This window comes from Lactuca virosa, chromosome 9 (assembly GCF_052849685.1).
Source record: "Lactuca virosa cultivar CGN04683 chromosome 9, Lactuca_virosa_CGN04683_v6, whole genome shotgun sequence".
NCBI classification, from domain to species: domain Eukaryota; kingdom Viridiplantae; phylum Streptophyta; class Magnoliopsida; order Asterales; family Asteraceae; genus Lactuca; species Lactuca virosa.
This window is the reverse complement of record NC_136434.1, coordinates 185198387-185214787: the sequence shown is the minus strand read 5'-3', so window position 1 is coordinate 185214787 and position 16401 is coordinate 185198387. Positions and strand designations below refer to the sequence as shown.

The 16401-nt window shown below is 35.8% G+C and overlaps 2 protein-coding genes across 2 annotated transcripts; both read left to right on the top strand.

Moving 5' to 3' along the window:
- Positions 1-9585: 9585 nt before the first annotated feature.
- On the top strand, positions 9586-10581 carry LOC145141130 (putative glutathione S-transferase parC). The gene is made up of 2 exons (XM_079074472.1): positions 9586-9945; positions 10112-10581. The coding sequence occupies exons 1-2, from the start codon at positions 9625-9627 to the stop codon at positions 10451-10453; spliced, it is 663 nt and encodes a 220-aa protein (XP_078930598.1). The 5' UTR covers positions 9586-9624; the 3' UTR covers positions 10454-10581.
- A 2192-nt stretch (positions 10582-12773) lies between these two features.
- Positions 12774-16002, top strand: LOC145138223 (endoplasmic reticulum oxidoreductin-1-like). The gene is made up of 9 exons (XM_079072338.1): positions 12774-13191; positions 13635-13766; positions 13844-14216; positions 14287-14405; positions 14510-14614; positions 14710-14912; positions 15074-15191; positions 15308-15486; positions 15742-16002. The coding sequence occupies exons 1-9, from the start codon at positions 13018-13020 to the stop codon at positions 15773-15775; spliced, it is 1437 nt and encodes a 478-aa protein (XP_078928464.1). The 5' UTR covers positions 12774-13017; the 3' UTR covers positions 15776-16002.
- Positions 16003-16401: the final 399 nt, after the last annotated feature.

Sequence of the window (16401 nt, the reverse complement as noted above, 5' to 3'; positions counted from 1 at the left end):
GACCTTACCTCGTTGCATTAGAATACAACCGAGCCCTTGATTTGACGCATCGCAATAGACCACGAAATCTTCTATCCCTTTGGGGAGGGATAGTATCGGTGCAGTGCATAAGGCTCGCTTCAGCATGCGGAACGCTTTCTCTTGCTTCTCTTCCCAGTCAGAGGCCACGTCCTTGTGGGTCAAAGTCGTAAGAGGTTTCGCAATTTGGAGAGAAGTTCTGAATGAATCTACGATAGTAGCCAGCGAGACCTAGAAATTTATGAATTTCTGTAGGTGTCTTCGGAGCTGACCAGTTCCCAATGGCCTTGATTTTGGAAGTGTCCACATGAATTTCCTCTTCACTAACAACGTGACCCAGGAATTTGACTCTTCGAATCCAAAACTCGCATTTAGGGAACTTCACGTAGAGCTTCTCTGATCGTAATATTTCCAAGATCTGACGTAGATGCTTACTATGCTCTTCCTTACTAAGAGAGTAGATAAGTATGTCATTAATGAAGACAATGACGAACTGATCCAAGTAAGGACGGCATACCCTATTCATTAAGTTCATGAATACTACGGGCGCATTGGTCAATCCGAATGGCATCACTACAACTCGTAGTGTCCAGAACGAGTTCGGAAGGTTGTTTTCGGAACATCCTCCTCTAGCACTCGTAACTGGTGATATCCGGATCTCAGATCTATTTTTGAAAAGAAGTTCGCCCCTTGAAGTTGGTCTAACAAATCATCTATGCGAGGCAGAGGGTAACGATTCTTAATGGTAAGCTTGTTGAGCTTCCTATAGTCGATGCACATACGAAACGATCCGTATTTCCTCTTGACGAACAAGACCGGAGCTCCCCAGGGTGAGAAGCTTAGCCTTATAAAGCTCTTGCTGAGCAGTTCGTTAAGTTGACCGGACAGTTCTTGCATCTCTGCAGGTGCTAGACGATAGGGCGATTTGGCTAATGGGGTAGCCCCTGGAATTAAGTCGATTCTGAACTTGACTTTGACGTTGAGGAGGTAATCCTGGAAGTTCTTCTGGAAAGATGTCGGAAAAATCGTGTACTACTGGAATGTCCTTTTTATCCTTCATCTCTTGGCTCATATCGACAACATGAGCAGGGAATGCGCGACATTCCTTCCGCAAGTATTTCTGGGCTTGAATACTCGAGATGATACGAAGGTCCGTTCTTGATTGTCACCGTAGATAACTAGAGTTTCGTTGTTAGGGAGGTTAAGACGAATTGCTTTCTCAAAGTACATGATGTTGGCTCGATGTAGACTCAACCAATTCGTACCGGTTATGACGTCAAAACCTTGTGGTGGATTAGATGTCGTGAAGATCTAAAAGAAAGTATGATTACTCATAAATTAAGGAAAAGGATAGGTACTTCTGTTCCACCTGCAGCTCTTGTCTCGATCGGCGGAAAGAGCATTTGTTTGGCTTCTAAGTTTATTCGCATGGCAGCACGATCACTCGTAGTCTTGAGTAGTCTCCGTCCTGAAGTTCATATTTAGAAGTCATATTTGGTTCATCAATCACAGCTTCGCGTATACGAGTCGTATATAATTAAGATTGAAAAGGCCGTCGAATAAATGATTCTTCTCTTAAGCTCACATCCAATAAAGGAAAAGAAGTTAAAGCGGGATCATCAATTCTAAGGCTGTAGAACCTTGATTATATACCACCCTTGCGCATATATTCCTCAGTGATAGATTAACCGTATGGGTCTTCGGATTGAACTTGACGTACTGCACGGGCGGTATAACGGGGAGGTTTCTTTGGGAAGTATACGAAACATAAGATATCATACGCATGAGTATCTCGGAGCTCTGGAATGACGGCTTCGCTAGAAAGGCGATTACGGGGAAAAGAATTTTCACACGAGACTGGAATTGTGAGGATCGAATTGACTCATGTTACATGATAATGTCGGACTACTCAGAATAAAAGGCGTTAGACTAGATCATAAAGGTGTTACAAAAACATAATGGTGCAACTTTGACAGAGTTTCAGTACTTTAGTTTTATCTTACAAGACTACTGCTGCGAACAAGGTACACTACAAAAAGCAAGTACACGTAGCACGAGAGTCCCTTGACTGACGGGATCTCGCAAAAAGATATGACTCGAGTTGCACTAGTTTTTAACAGTTTATAAGTCTACTATCACGAAACGCCCTAGAATTTCAACGTGGGTCCGGAGTAGTCTCTCCTGCAGCAGTGATCCTTAGTACCTTCCCGTCTACGCCAGAGTTCTTTGTTATTGGACAATCCTTCTTGAGATGTCCTATCTCACCACATATATGACATATCTGGCTTGCACCAGCATCGGTGGTGGAAGTGATGTGTTGGGTCAGGGTTATGTGGACACGAGCGCTTTCGTTGTTCCTCTCTTTTGGACAATTCCTTTTATAGTGTCCGGTTTCACCACAACCATGGCAAGCCGGGCTGACCCCGATGCTAGTGGCTTGGAAGACGGTTCGTGCCGGCGCCCTACAGACACGAGTAGTGTGCCCCATTCGATTGCAATTCATGCATTGCAAATCACGGCAAACTCCGTTATGATGAAAATTACACTTTTCACACTTCGGGAGTGTTCCCTCATATCGTTTGATCGGTGCTGAAGGGGCAGGGGTCGCCACTTGTTGCTGTTGCATGGTAAGTCTTTGAGATTTCTTGCGCTCCTTTTGGGCTTGACGCTTTCGTTTCCTATACTCAGATTTGTGGCTTTGGGTGTTTGTGACAGTTATCATTTGTTAATTTCATGGATTGTTACAACGATTTGAACTATCAACACCTTTTCCATCTTTGTTTGCGTTACCAGCGTTGAGTTGTGCTAGGACAGCTGCCACGGCAGCTATTACCACGGCTTGGAAGGTGGCGGCGTCTACATGAAGGATCGGGGTTTCGTCGTTCGACTGACCATTTCTGGATGACGACATGATTCTGATATATGACAAGGAAAGGAGTTCATGAGTGATTATGGTCGGTCCTAGATGTATTCTACTCATTCATGTAAATGTAATTTCTCGTTTTGTTAAACTGTTCTCGATGGTTTGACCTACATCCCTATGATGCAGTACTGGTAAAGAGTTGGAGTAAGTTAGTAGAATGGTCACCAGACGATTGCTATTTCGAACTAGGCTATCATTGGTTGGTGGATAACATGATCCAACCTTCGACAAGAATTGGAAGTGATCCTTGAGCTAAATTACCATAGTTCGATGAATTTGACGAGAGTGAGATTTAGATAGTATTCTAATGATAGTAGAATGAAAGTATTTGAACAAGGATTGCCACAGGGATTAGCCGACTGTCAATATCAGTGATATTTAAGATGTAATAAGTTCGGGAAAATTGACCTTGGAGTTGATCTTACATCATATCCTAAGTAGAAAAGTTTTGACAGAACTAAGGCCTTCGAAAAGTACTTACAGTACAGGGGTAGTTACATAGGAAAGTGCTACTTAGAGCATAAATAGGAAGACCATTCTTTAGCCCAAAAAGGAAAGAGGGTAGAGCATCTCCTACTGACGGCGAGTATCCCTCAGGTGAACCCTTAGTTCAGCCAGCTGGCGCTCCACATCAAGTAGGTGTCTTTCGTATACCCTCTGGCGTACACGGAGCTCTATGACTTCGGCTCGAGTCGCAGCAAGCTCTTGCTGCAGGGCCTCATGGTCTCTCCTAGACCTCTCACGAGCATCTTCAAGATGAATGGTGCGGATGGTATGTATTCTCGCATTGGCATCAACTTCCGTGATTCGATGGAGAGCTGTCCTGCCCTGAATTTCGTTTTGGGCAACTCTGCGGACCAGGATTGGCAAGACTCTGTCTGCTGAGCCACCTTCGCTTAGCTCATAAAAGCTTTGGTCTCCATTGAATGGTATGGGCTGATTTTGCTCTTGGCTCCATGTTTCCAAGCTTTCCACCCACCGAGGTGTTGGGCCTTGAAAAGCCGGACGAGGGTTAGGATTTGGGATTGGAGCCACTGGGGGTAGATTCTCCACTTCTGGCTCGGGATCAAGATCCTCCAGAAGGTCTTCTGCCAGATCATCATCTAAGTGGAGTCCAGGTTCTGCTTCTGGTTCTGCATTTAGCCCTCCTCCATTCTCTTGGCCGGGAAAGTAAGGGTTGCCAGGGAGGTGGAATCCAGCCATGTTATCTAGGCGAGAAAAAAGGGGTAAGAGAAATAATTAATAGACGAACTAATTAAGATAATTATAAGATGATCCTTACTAGTACTCCAACATTTGCGTAGTGCATACCAGTCATATGTAACCAAAATAGGATAGACCTTCGAATAAGTGACCCTAACTCTAAGTCCACAACCAAACAAGGAACATGAAGTAAAGCAAAGATCACAAATTCTAAGTCTATAACACCTTAGTCACATATAACCTTAGCGTATCCACTTAGCAACTATTGACCTACTAGTAAGGACCTTTTATGTTCTCAAATAAGTAAATATAGTAACACAAAATACTCCTATAGTATTTTAAGTTTATGTTATGTTCTAATGTTTTCATTGTAGTAGTGTTGGTAAGTTTTTAGACTTGTTGCAACACCATAACCATTCTTAGGCACATGCTAGTCACTCCTCGGAAAATATAGTTTTATCAGGCTATATCCCCCCAGATTTGACTATATGTCTCTAACCCTAATTGTGTTGTCCAACAACCGTAATACTTTTGTTATGTTCTAGTATGATACTGACCTTAGTATGAATGCAGGTGGGTAGACTTAGTTAAATATTTTATTATTTAAAAGTATAAACTCTTGGTCAGAGTTTTTTAATCCCGATGTGTTTTATAGTTTGTATATCTTTTATGGGTTGATATACTCGATTCACTATAAACAATGCTCTGATACCAATCTGTCACACCCCAAAACCGGAACGGCGGAAACGTTCGGGGGTGGAGGACGTCATGTACAGTATCATAACAATGCAAAGTAGTAAACAAGCAACAACATCATCCATTTCATTAATAGTATAATTTAATACAAGTGTGTTCTTTCATAGTAATAAGATACAAAAACAAGTAATCAAAATAACAGACGAGTCTGGAACACGCTCCGTCTTCTCAAAACCTGGTCGACTGTACCTGTCTACTGATGACATGAGAATACAAGTTATTTTGAAAGAGTTTATCAGCATTAAAGTTGGTGAGTTCATAAGTATTTAGTGTCATTGCTTGTATAAAAATGTTTGTATTTGAAGAAAATGTTTGTAATAGTTCAATGTAAATGTTTGCTGTAAGAAATTGTATCATCTAGAAAATCCTATATTTTCTACTGAAAGTAGCCTTCTACCAAGGCATCAAAATGTTCTGTATGTTTGTTTCTTGTAAAAGTGTGTATTTTCCCAAGAATGACTATCATTAACTATATATAGTTTATACATTAATGAATATGTGAGAAGATCACAAAGTAAATGTAATAGGGAAAATAATGTTTTACCTCAACAGCGACACTGCTGGTTATAAAGTGATAAAATACAGACTCCAGGTAGTATTAAATGTACAATACCCCTCGGGGAGTCTTTTGCCTTTAATCCCAAGTTGGTTAATTAAAGGTTTAAATGTGAACTCGTATGTAACCATGCTGATCGACGGCTGAATAAATGATGACCCTCCGGTGTCATATGTAGTGAGGTGACATTTTGTCACCCCTTGGCCTTATCGGCTGGGACTGTAGCTAGCAGTCGGGGTGTGGGAGTGTCTATCCCGTATAGATCTATACACAAGATGCCCGCTCTCCCTCCAGGAGACTCTGATTAGAATATGATACAACACTGTCTTGTTGTATCCTTAAATAGTATGTCACATTAAATTATCGTATATCAGTGTTTGTATAGTAAGTCATAACGTAGTAATGTTCTTTCTGTACTAGTGTATAGTATATTCTCTTGTATGGTGTATAGTGTGTTCTCTTAGTTTCTCATAATAGTATGTATTGACTCATGTATGAACCGACTCTTTGTATGTTTCATTGTTCTAGTAATAGTATTAGTAACTTCCTAAACTATACCTATTATAGTTTACTAGCAATGTTGTTTGTATGAATGAACATGTTTGTATACCTTTGCTACCCAAAGGTATTGAACTGAATGAAGGAACTTTTATATCTATATACATATACATAATATATAAGTAAGATTCAAACGACCTTCGGACAAACAACCGATACCCTAAGTCCACAACCAAACAAGGAACAGGAAGTAAGGTGAGCTATCAGTCCTAAGTCCTTTCAATCCTACTTATATAACTATATCTATATAGATACGCATTTGACAAAATATAAGTTTAGAAAGAAGTTTTGTAAAACCTTTTGAAGAGTTTATATAAATACTGATGACTTGGTGTCATTTTATAAGACGATTTAAAAGCAGTTTGGCATATAAGTTAGTTTAATAGAAAGTATTTAACATGTAAAAGAGTTTATAAAACGATTTGAAGTAGTTTGTTTGATAACACAGTTTGAAAAGTAAGAAATCCACTTGTTTGGTAGTTATTAATCACATGCGATTGATATAATAACTATATTAGTTCAACTTGTATTCCCCCCCCCCCCCATAAAAGCATTTAAACTCATTTAAAAGGTTGATTAAGGGGTATGAACTCACCTGTAGTGAGTGGTTTGGATGAACGAGTGGTATAGGATGCTAGGTGTCAAGTGAAGACTTGAGCACACACACGGATCCTATTTATCATACAATCACACATATATGTTTACAGTTAGTGTTTAAACAACTAATTATGCAAGTAAAGACACCCTAGGACATGGAAAACACTTTGATTCAAGTGTTAGAAGTACAAAGGGTTGCATCTAAGGGGTGTAGGGCCTCACATAGGAGTTTACGGCCCAAATGGTAATACCCCCATGAGTTCACGGCCCATGGGTTTACGGCCTAATGAGTTTACAGCCTAGATCTTGTACCATTTTGATGTTTAAGGTCCTATACTCATCTTGGAAGTGTTCTAGACCTAGATCCAAGGCTTAGGAATGTGTTTGTGGCAACTTTGCACCAATAAGTAGAGTTTACGGCCAAGGGAGATTGCCTTGGCCGTAAACACCCTTTTGTCCATGATTTCTTTGTGTTTTAAGGTCTTACAAGTCAATAGGAAGTGTTCTAAGTTCAAGTCTAAGCCTTAGGAAGGAGTGGTGGCACAAATGCACCACTTATGAGTGTTTACGGCCCAAGGAGATTGCATTGGCCGTAAACACCATATGTTCTTGAGTTCTTGATGATTTCAAGGTGTAAACTAAGTGATTCAAGCATTAAAACAAGCTAAGGCAAGTGTACTTACAAGATAGAAGCTTGATAGGGTGTTTAAGGTTCAAGAACACTAGTGTGTGTTCTTGGTGTTCTTGGTGAAATGAAGAACACTTGAAGATCTAACCAAAAGAAGAGATTTCATGGATGAAATCATGTATATTCACTAGATATGGAAGGATATCAAGTTGAAAATGGAAAGATTACTTACTAGATTGAAGATTGGAATGAAAGTTCTTGATGATACTTGAGAGCAAAACCGAGTTCTATGCTTGAAAGTGTGATAATGAATGAAAATGGCCAAGTGTTTCATATATAGGCATGGAGTTTACGGCCACCATGAGTTTACGGCCGTAAACCCATGGTTTCATGGCCGTAAACTCCTCATTTGAGGGTTTAAGGCATGTTTGGGGGTTTGGAACCTTAGTTGACCCATTCTAGTATATGATCCTTCGATGTACTAAGCTCAGGATGCTCAAACAGACTTAAAATAGTGCTAAAAGTTAGCAGAAGCAAGTTTGACTTGATTGAAATGTAGGGTTTGTACAAGATAGAAATTTCGGGTTGTCACAATTGAGCTCTTTATGGAATAATTCATGCTAATAAGAGCCTAATATTTGGTTAAATAGGATTGAAAAGGAGATTGATACAAGAGGCATCAAGTAAAGAGTAAAAGCCAAGTGATTCATAGTCTTCGCTAACTAATAATGTGAGTTTTATAGAGCTTTTAACTAGGGATACACGGCTTAATTAAGACCTATGTTTTAAGATACTTTTTACTAGAGTAAGTATTAGTTACATTCACATGATTTTCAAATGATAAAAGTATGATATATTATATGTCAAAGGATTTGAACAATATGATATGAATATTTGATTTTATGAACACTTTTTAAAGAGTAAATCGGTAATTGAATGTTAAATGTTTTGAAACGCACTGAAAGGATGATACAAGATTTATGATTTATGTTTGAAAATGTATATGTTTGCTATGAAAATGTTTAATACTATGCAAATTTTTATGATTTATTTGTAAAACATAACATTGTGTGTGATCGAGTCTTGAAAAGAAAAGTTTGATCATGCATCGTTGAGAGAATTACATAGTAAGAAAAGTAATGTAAAAGTCGGCTTCCCAGGGTCTGCAAGGGGACTAATGAAACTCTATTAGGAGGGTACCTCCCATCGCAAAGTATGAGTCTCGAATAATAGGGCCAAAACAAGATAAGTTGTTCCCCTATGGTGGTCAGTATTTGAGATCACGTAATGTGATTGGTCCACATCGGACTATGAAAGCAAATAATGAAAAGAGAATATGGAAATGGGATGAAACCCATAACTTTACATTGTGTAAGGACATGCATTACATAGTTATGAAAATGTTTTAAGGATTATGAAAATGATATTTTGATCAAGTGTTATATATGTTTTGGGTTTAAACTCATATGACTCACGAGACATTATTTTCTTACGTATATTTTGTTTAAATGTCATGTATTCTATTCTAGGTTCATATATGAAGTGTTAGAAGAGTGTGATTGAACTTTTGATAGATATAAACTAGGCATAGTTTCTTACGTATATTTTGTTTAAATGTCATGTATTCTATTCCAGGTTCATATATCATTTGTAATGTCCAAATTATGTCTTTTTTAACTAATACAAACTACTTTATGAAAACTTTTGAGACCGTATTTTGATAAATGTAGTTTAATGTTAGAAAAAAAATTCATAGTATTTTGTTTTTTAAAAATCAGGTGTTACTATATTTATTTTAATAAACAATCAAAAACATTAAAAAAAACAAAAAACGCTAACGGTATTAAGTGTTTTTTATATTTTTTAACATTTTTGGTGACTAAAATCTGGGGCACATTCAATATGTAGTCAAATATGTCTCAAATTCGTTGGCAATCCATCAGAAAGTCTGATAATTGTGAATTTTGTGTAAATTCATCGATTTTAGTGACTATTTTGTGATGTAAACTACCTTTTGGAATGAGTTTTTTTAATAGTACAACCCCTCATTTTTCTTTCTCTATCCGTCACTCACTAAAATTATAATAAAATAGTGTTACAAAAGTATCTGAATGAAAAAAAAATGGAACATACGATCAAATAACATGGATGATTCTTATAATTACTCTTAAAATTACATACCTATCTTTAACTTTTTAATAATATAAACTAATTACAAAATAATCTTATTCTAAATTGTTTGAATTATGATGAAAAGTTGAAAACTTACACGAGGATCAATCTAAATATAAGCCATAATACGAGGGGGTATAAGTGAAACATTATCATCTGTATAACCCAAACCCCACCGCACCGACTCCCATTCCTCCCAAATTGGTTTCAGACATGGTGACGGAGGAACTCGTTTTCGTGAATTTCTGGTCAAGCCCCTTTGGGTGCAGAGTCAAAATCGCTTTGGAAGAGAAGGGGATTCCTTACGAATACAAAGAAGAGGATCTGTTCAACAAATCCCCTCTTCTGTCTACAATCAATCCTGTTTATAACAAAGTTCCAGTACTCGTTCATAATGGAAAATCAATATGTGAATCGCTAAACATAGTGGAGTACATCGACGAGGTTTGGAGCGATCGATCAACTTCGTTCCTTCCTTCCGATCCATATGAGAGATCACAAGCTCGATTTTGGGCTGATTTCATCGACAAAGAGGTATTCATCTTCCTTCCTTCGATTCTACTTGAGTATTTACATCTGTTAGAGTATCTCCTTTAAGTTATTACATTATTATTAAATTATTATTCGATTAAATCAAAATTTTCCAACATATAATGATTAAATTACTCTTTGAACTAATATGATTAACTTTTGTTTGTAGCTATATGAAGCAAGCAAGAAGATTTATAGATGCAAAGGGGAAGAACAAGAGAGCGGCAAGAAAGATGTGTTAAGAATCTTGAAATTAATTGAAGGGGAACTTGGAAACAAACCTTTTATTGGTGGCGACAATTTAGGGTTTGTTGATATATCACTTATACCATTTTATAGTAGATTTTATACATGGGAAACTTTTGGTAAATTCAGCATTGAAGAAGAGTGTCCGATTTTAGTTTCATGGGCCAAAAGGTGTTCACAAAAGGAAAGTGTAGCAAAGTCTCTTGTTGATCCAATCAAGATTTACGACTTCATTTTGTATCTCAATAATTATCTCACAAAGTAAATGTTTGGTGGTTTTTGTGCATGTTTTTAATAACAATTGTTCAGAATACATAAATAAAGAATGATCGTTTGATGTAAAAAAAGTGTAACTTTATGGCATTATATATTGAATAATGGTGTTGAAAAGTAGTGATATCTTGTTTCATCAAATGGTCACAATTATGTAAATTTTCTTGGAAAGCCTACTTACCAATTACACATTCCTCCCCACCTGAAATAATGTCTCCCAAACTTGAAAAAACAAAAAGAGTTGACACTGCTGGAGGATCCAGATGTTATGGCCTGTGTTTTTATGAATATTAATTTAAATATGATGATCTGTCATTTTCAAATGGGCAAAATTATCAACAATAAAGAAATTAGAAAAAAAAAAATATATGTTTCCTCTTTCAACAATTCATCAAACTTACGAATTAAGGTTTTCTTTATGATAGCTGAGATATAGTTCCCGTGAAATTATCATTAAAAACAAAAGAAGCTTAAAAAACTATAGAAAAGCAAATAAAATAGAGACAACTTATCCATAGAAAATCGATACTTTCTCGTCCATTAATACCATATCAATATTACTACATTAAGATGGTTTCAAGTAAACATGTTGCTTCCATAAACAAACAACACGTCCCTTGAACTTTAAAACATCGATATCAATATTCAAATCACTAATCAACTGATATTGTGAACTTATCTCAAACACTACAACAATTATAACAAATATACCTACAATTAGCATACCCAATGTGTCATTTATAAATACAACAAGTATGCTCTTCAGTAGCTGAACAATATAGTTTCACCACACAATAAATTGTAAGACATACAAAAAACTCAAAACGGCACCCACAAAAACCGGTAACCACATCCCAACAAATAGTCTTTTCCAATTGATTGACACACGGGGACGGTTTTAAGGGGTTCACAGTGTGCACCGGCAATCCCTAACTTTTCTGGCCGCAGTGGAAAAAATTTCGATTTTTTTTACCTATTTTTCATGTATCGGTAACACATATTCATCCGAGTAACACGTACTATGTATTTCTACGTTTATCTCTGTAATGACACATCGAAAAACAACCACTTACTAGAAGTTGTATTTTCAAATAACGTCACATTAGACATGTTATGTGGCTTTTAAATCTAAAGTTTTCAACAACTAACCAAAAATCTACAAAAACAAGATAAATCAATATTAAAAAAGAAAAGCAATTTATTCCATCAAATTATCTAACATTTGTTCAAACCGATATGTTTTGATTCAGCTTTAATGGCAAAGTAAGAAAATTTCCATAAAACAAATAAAATAAAATAAAAGAGTTGGAATCTTGTGGGACGTGTGCATCCGGTTTTGTAAAATCGGTTTGTTCCTATTGGTTGAGCTACGTCACATGTATTACATTGTCGTGCGTCAATGGATGGATAAACGCTGAAGTCAAACCAACCTAGTCTTTCACGCGCTCAAGATAGTAAATAAAATTAGCTCATATTACGAATACAAAAAAAAAAAGTATTTAGTTTTTGCTTTCCACTCAAATACAAAGGAGATTTTGTTACATACTTTGATAATTATATAATTATATTTTTAAAAGTATCATAAAATACCTGCATGTTTTATATAATAGCTTTTTGGCAGATAATTATATAATTATATTTTTAAAAGTATCATAAAATACCTACATGTTTTATATAATAGCTTTTAGCTCTGCCAAATTGCATTGTCATGATTACTTTATTTTGTAATTCTTTTGCAAAGCATTTTTAGATTGTAACATGTTTTAACGAGTTCATATATAATTTTTTTTCATAATTCATTACACACAAAACTTTAAAAAAAATGTAGATATGGTCCAGCAGTTAGTTGCATCGCTATATAAATCAACAGTTTAAATCTGATAAAATACATCTACCATTGTAAAATCAAATTTGAAACAAATATTAATTAAACGCGAAATACTTGAGCAAAACAGTGTTTTACATATACACAAAAGATGAAGTAAATGAACTTAGTTAACCTCAAGTAAATAAACTCAATTTACCTATTGTTATTTGGTGTGAAGAATGTATTTGAAAATACAAAATTATTTTGTTGTGTCTTTCTCTCCTAAATTTTCAAAATAACATCTTATTTTTTGGCATTTCACAATCACAATTATCATTTTCATTATTGGTAAAAAGAATTTGTTATATATGCTCAAAAAATTTAATATTTTTGTGATTATTACTTATTTATTTTAGCAATTAATATTATATCTAAATATTTAATTGCACGTGTAATCCAATTGTATCCAAGGCGAGTAGATATAATTTGTTCTCTAGTTTAGACCGCCATCTTGGCAACTTCCCAACTGATTTCCTTCTTTCAAATCTGTGTGTAGAAGTAATGGAGTCGGCGTTTCAAATCAATTCAATTAAACAGCTTTGATTTTTCTTTCTTCCATTCATCTTGTATAATAAATACCCAAACACGTATTTGGATCCGGTCGCAAAATCAATTTTCAAGGAGAAATTAGGGTTCTTATTGACAGAGGTTTAACAATTTGTGAAATCGGTGAGTTGTATGCGAAATTAATGGTGGAGGTAGAGATCAAACGCAATAAACTTACTAATGGCGGTGGTAAGAGCATGATATTGAGGTGGAAAGTTGTTGGAGCTTTGATAGCAGTTTTACTTGCTACATCTCTAACTCCATGGCTGCATTCTCGGAGATTCTCTTTTCTTCGTTCTCCCTGCCGTTGTTCTGAGGTTCCATCTCTCTCTCTCTCTCTCTCTCTCTCTCTCTCTCGTTTGTTCACGTAATTGTATTTGAAGCTTCTTGATGTGAAATGATGGAAATCCTTGAGACAAACGCTTTGAAGAAGATCGTGCTTCTTGAGACACTGTTTAGTCTTATGTATATATATGCCTAAATTCCTTCTATATCGTCGCTTGTAGTTGAACTCATAGCTCTTGATTGAGTTCGATGTTAACACTTTATTTCTGCAATTGAAAGTTATTAAACAAGGATTAGACAATGTACGCTAGGTTAGAACCTGTATTCGAGTCCAATTAGATGCGATGGTAAGCGATCAATCTTCTGAACTAGTTCCTGTTGAAAATCTAGGTAATTTAGAGATAATTGGAATTGCTTGGAAGTGAATTTAGATAAGCATTACTAATTTGATATTTCCCCCTTGTTCATTGAGCAGGATTCTCATAAATATACAGGCATTGTTGAAGACTGTTGTTGTGATTATGAGACTGTTGATAGTGTTAACGAAGCTGTTTTACATCCCTTGTTACAAGAGCTTGTTACAACTCCCTTCTTCCGATATTTTAAGGTACTGTTTCAAATCATACTATCTTCTTTCTATAAGACTAGTGATGATCCTAATGTGTATTCACACATCTTTCACAGGTTAAGCTATGGTGTGATTGCCCTTTCTGGCCTGATGATGGCATGTGCAAACTGCGTGATTGCAGTGTATGTGAATGTCCTGAAAATGAATTCCCTGAACCTTTCAAGAGACCACCATTACTCTATGGCCTTGCAAAAGATGATCTTATATGTCAAGAAGGAAAGCCAGAAGCTGCTGTTGATCGTACACTAGACACTAAAGTATTTAGAGGCTGGCCTGAAGTAGATAATCCATGGACTAATGATGATGAAACTGATAATAATGAAATGACATATGTAAATTTGCAATTAAACCCTGAACGTTACACAGGATACACAGGTCCTTCAGCAAGAAGAATATGGGATGCTATATATTCAGAAAATTGTCCAAAATGTAAGTCCATTGTTAATATTACTGCAAAAATTACCTTCTATTGACCTTTTGTAATCACTTCATTGTATAGATTCATCTGGAGAAAGTTGTCAAGAGAAGAAAGTGTTGTACAAGTTGATATCTGGTCTTCATTCCTCAATTTCTATGCACATAGCTGCTGATTATCTCCTTGATGAAACCACCAATCAGGTTTTTTCTCCTGAAAATATATTCATTTCCATCATGTGATATTGGGAATTTTATATTTCATATAATTAACAAACAGACTAATTATATTTTTGTTCATGATTCAGTGGGGTGCAAATCTTGAATTGATGCATGATCGAGTCTTGAAACATCCAGAACGTGTGCAGAATCTATACTTCACTTTCCTCTTTGTTCTAAGAGCTGTGACAAAGGTAAGAATATTAAAATTTTCTAGGGTTAATTACTTATTTATGTAACAAAGTTTCATCTGTATGATATTTTGTGTCTTTTATGTGTTAAATTACAGGCTGCTCCTTACTTAGAGGAAGCTGAGTATGACTCTGGAAACCATTTGGAGGATCTGAAAGCCCATTCATTGATTAGACAACTAATTCACAATCCCAAATTACAAGCTGCATGCCCTCTTCCTTTTGATGAGGCTAAATTATGGCAAGGGCAAAGTGGTCCAGAATTAAAACAACAGATACAAAAACAGTTTAGAAACATCAGGTTTCACTCTCTATATCTTATTCCTTTCAGCCAAAAAATATCCATATTTGAATAACTAAACTTGTAGGATAAGTGAATAACTTTTAGAGTAAATTACAATTCCAGCCCCTGTACTTTACCTAAAATCACAGTTTATAACCAAAAACTTGTACATTTTGCAGTGCTCTTATGGATTGTGTAGGGTGTGAGAAATGTCGTCTATGGGGAAAGCTTCAAGTTCTTGGTCTTGGAACAGCATTAAAAATCCTATTTTCTGTCGATAAACACCCAAATCAACATGTGAGTTTTAATTTCACAAACCTATTTTCAATTCTATTTTTTTTTTAAAATAAAAATAAAAAGATTGATTGTTCCTTTTTGTTTAAAACTGTATTATTATTATTGGCTTATTGCAGCTTCAGTTACAAAGAAATGAAGTGATTGCATTGATGAATTTACTTAATCGATTGTCTGAATCACTTAAGTCAGTAACTGATATGGGCTCTTCAGCTGCCATGGATGGGTTATTGTTGCAAAATCCCAATGCAAACCCAAAAACAATCGGTTTTATTCAAAGAATACAAAGGGCTCATTGGTAATTAATTATTTCATCTTCTAACTTTTTTTTTTTGCAAAATGGGTGGTCATTTGTGATAGTGATAGTTTCCCAAAAGATGGTTTATTTATTGATGTCACCGGTTTGGTCCCATATGAGGGCAAAATGGTCATTTCACAGGGACCAACAATAATGTACCTTACTCTTAATTTAATCAAATAAACTTTCGTTTATTAAATCTCTTGTCTGAAAGTATTCCAAGTGTGTTAAGTAATTAATTTGTAATTATTTTAGGTGGAAAAACATGCCAATGTCGCTACAATCTTGAATAGAAGGGACCCAAATCAAGTCACTATCAGAGATGAGATAAGTTAAAGTGAAGATAAGATATATACAGACAGATACAATGTGAATAGAGCGGGAAAAAAAAAAACAACCACCAAATGTAATAGTAATGTTTTGGACGTAAAATGTTTTAGACTTCTTGTTAAATAACTTTTGTATCGTGTTAGATTGTTTAAAAGTGGTGGTGTTTTTCCGCAAGTTTTGCTGCTAGTGAAGTCTACCAAAACCAAACTTCTTAACTTTTTTTTTTACCGGCTTGGGTTAACCTGTTAACATCTTTTGTTTATCCTTGTAAAAATACTTTTTTAAGAGGGGATATTCACAAAAATGATCACTTATTAATTTAGGATTAGAGAAAATACCATACCAAAATACCATTTCATACTCACCACATACCAAAATACCATTTCATACTCTCTCGTGTCGAAGGAACATGCCAACATGGTATCGGATTGTGAAGAGATTCAAGTGTACTGTGTATGTTCATTATATTGTATACATCTTTACGTTTTATCGTGTTCTATTAGAGAAAAACTTAGTCCGAAATGGAAACACTTGTTTGGAATCCAAAGAACTTTTCTAGAAAGACAAGGATTCCCGTTTCATATA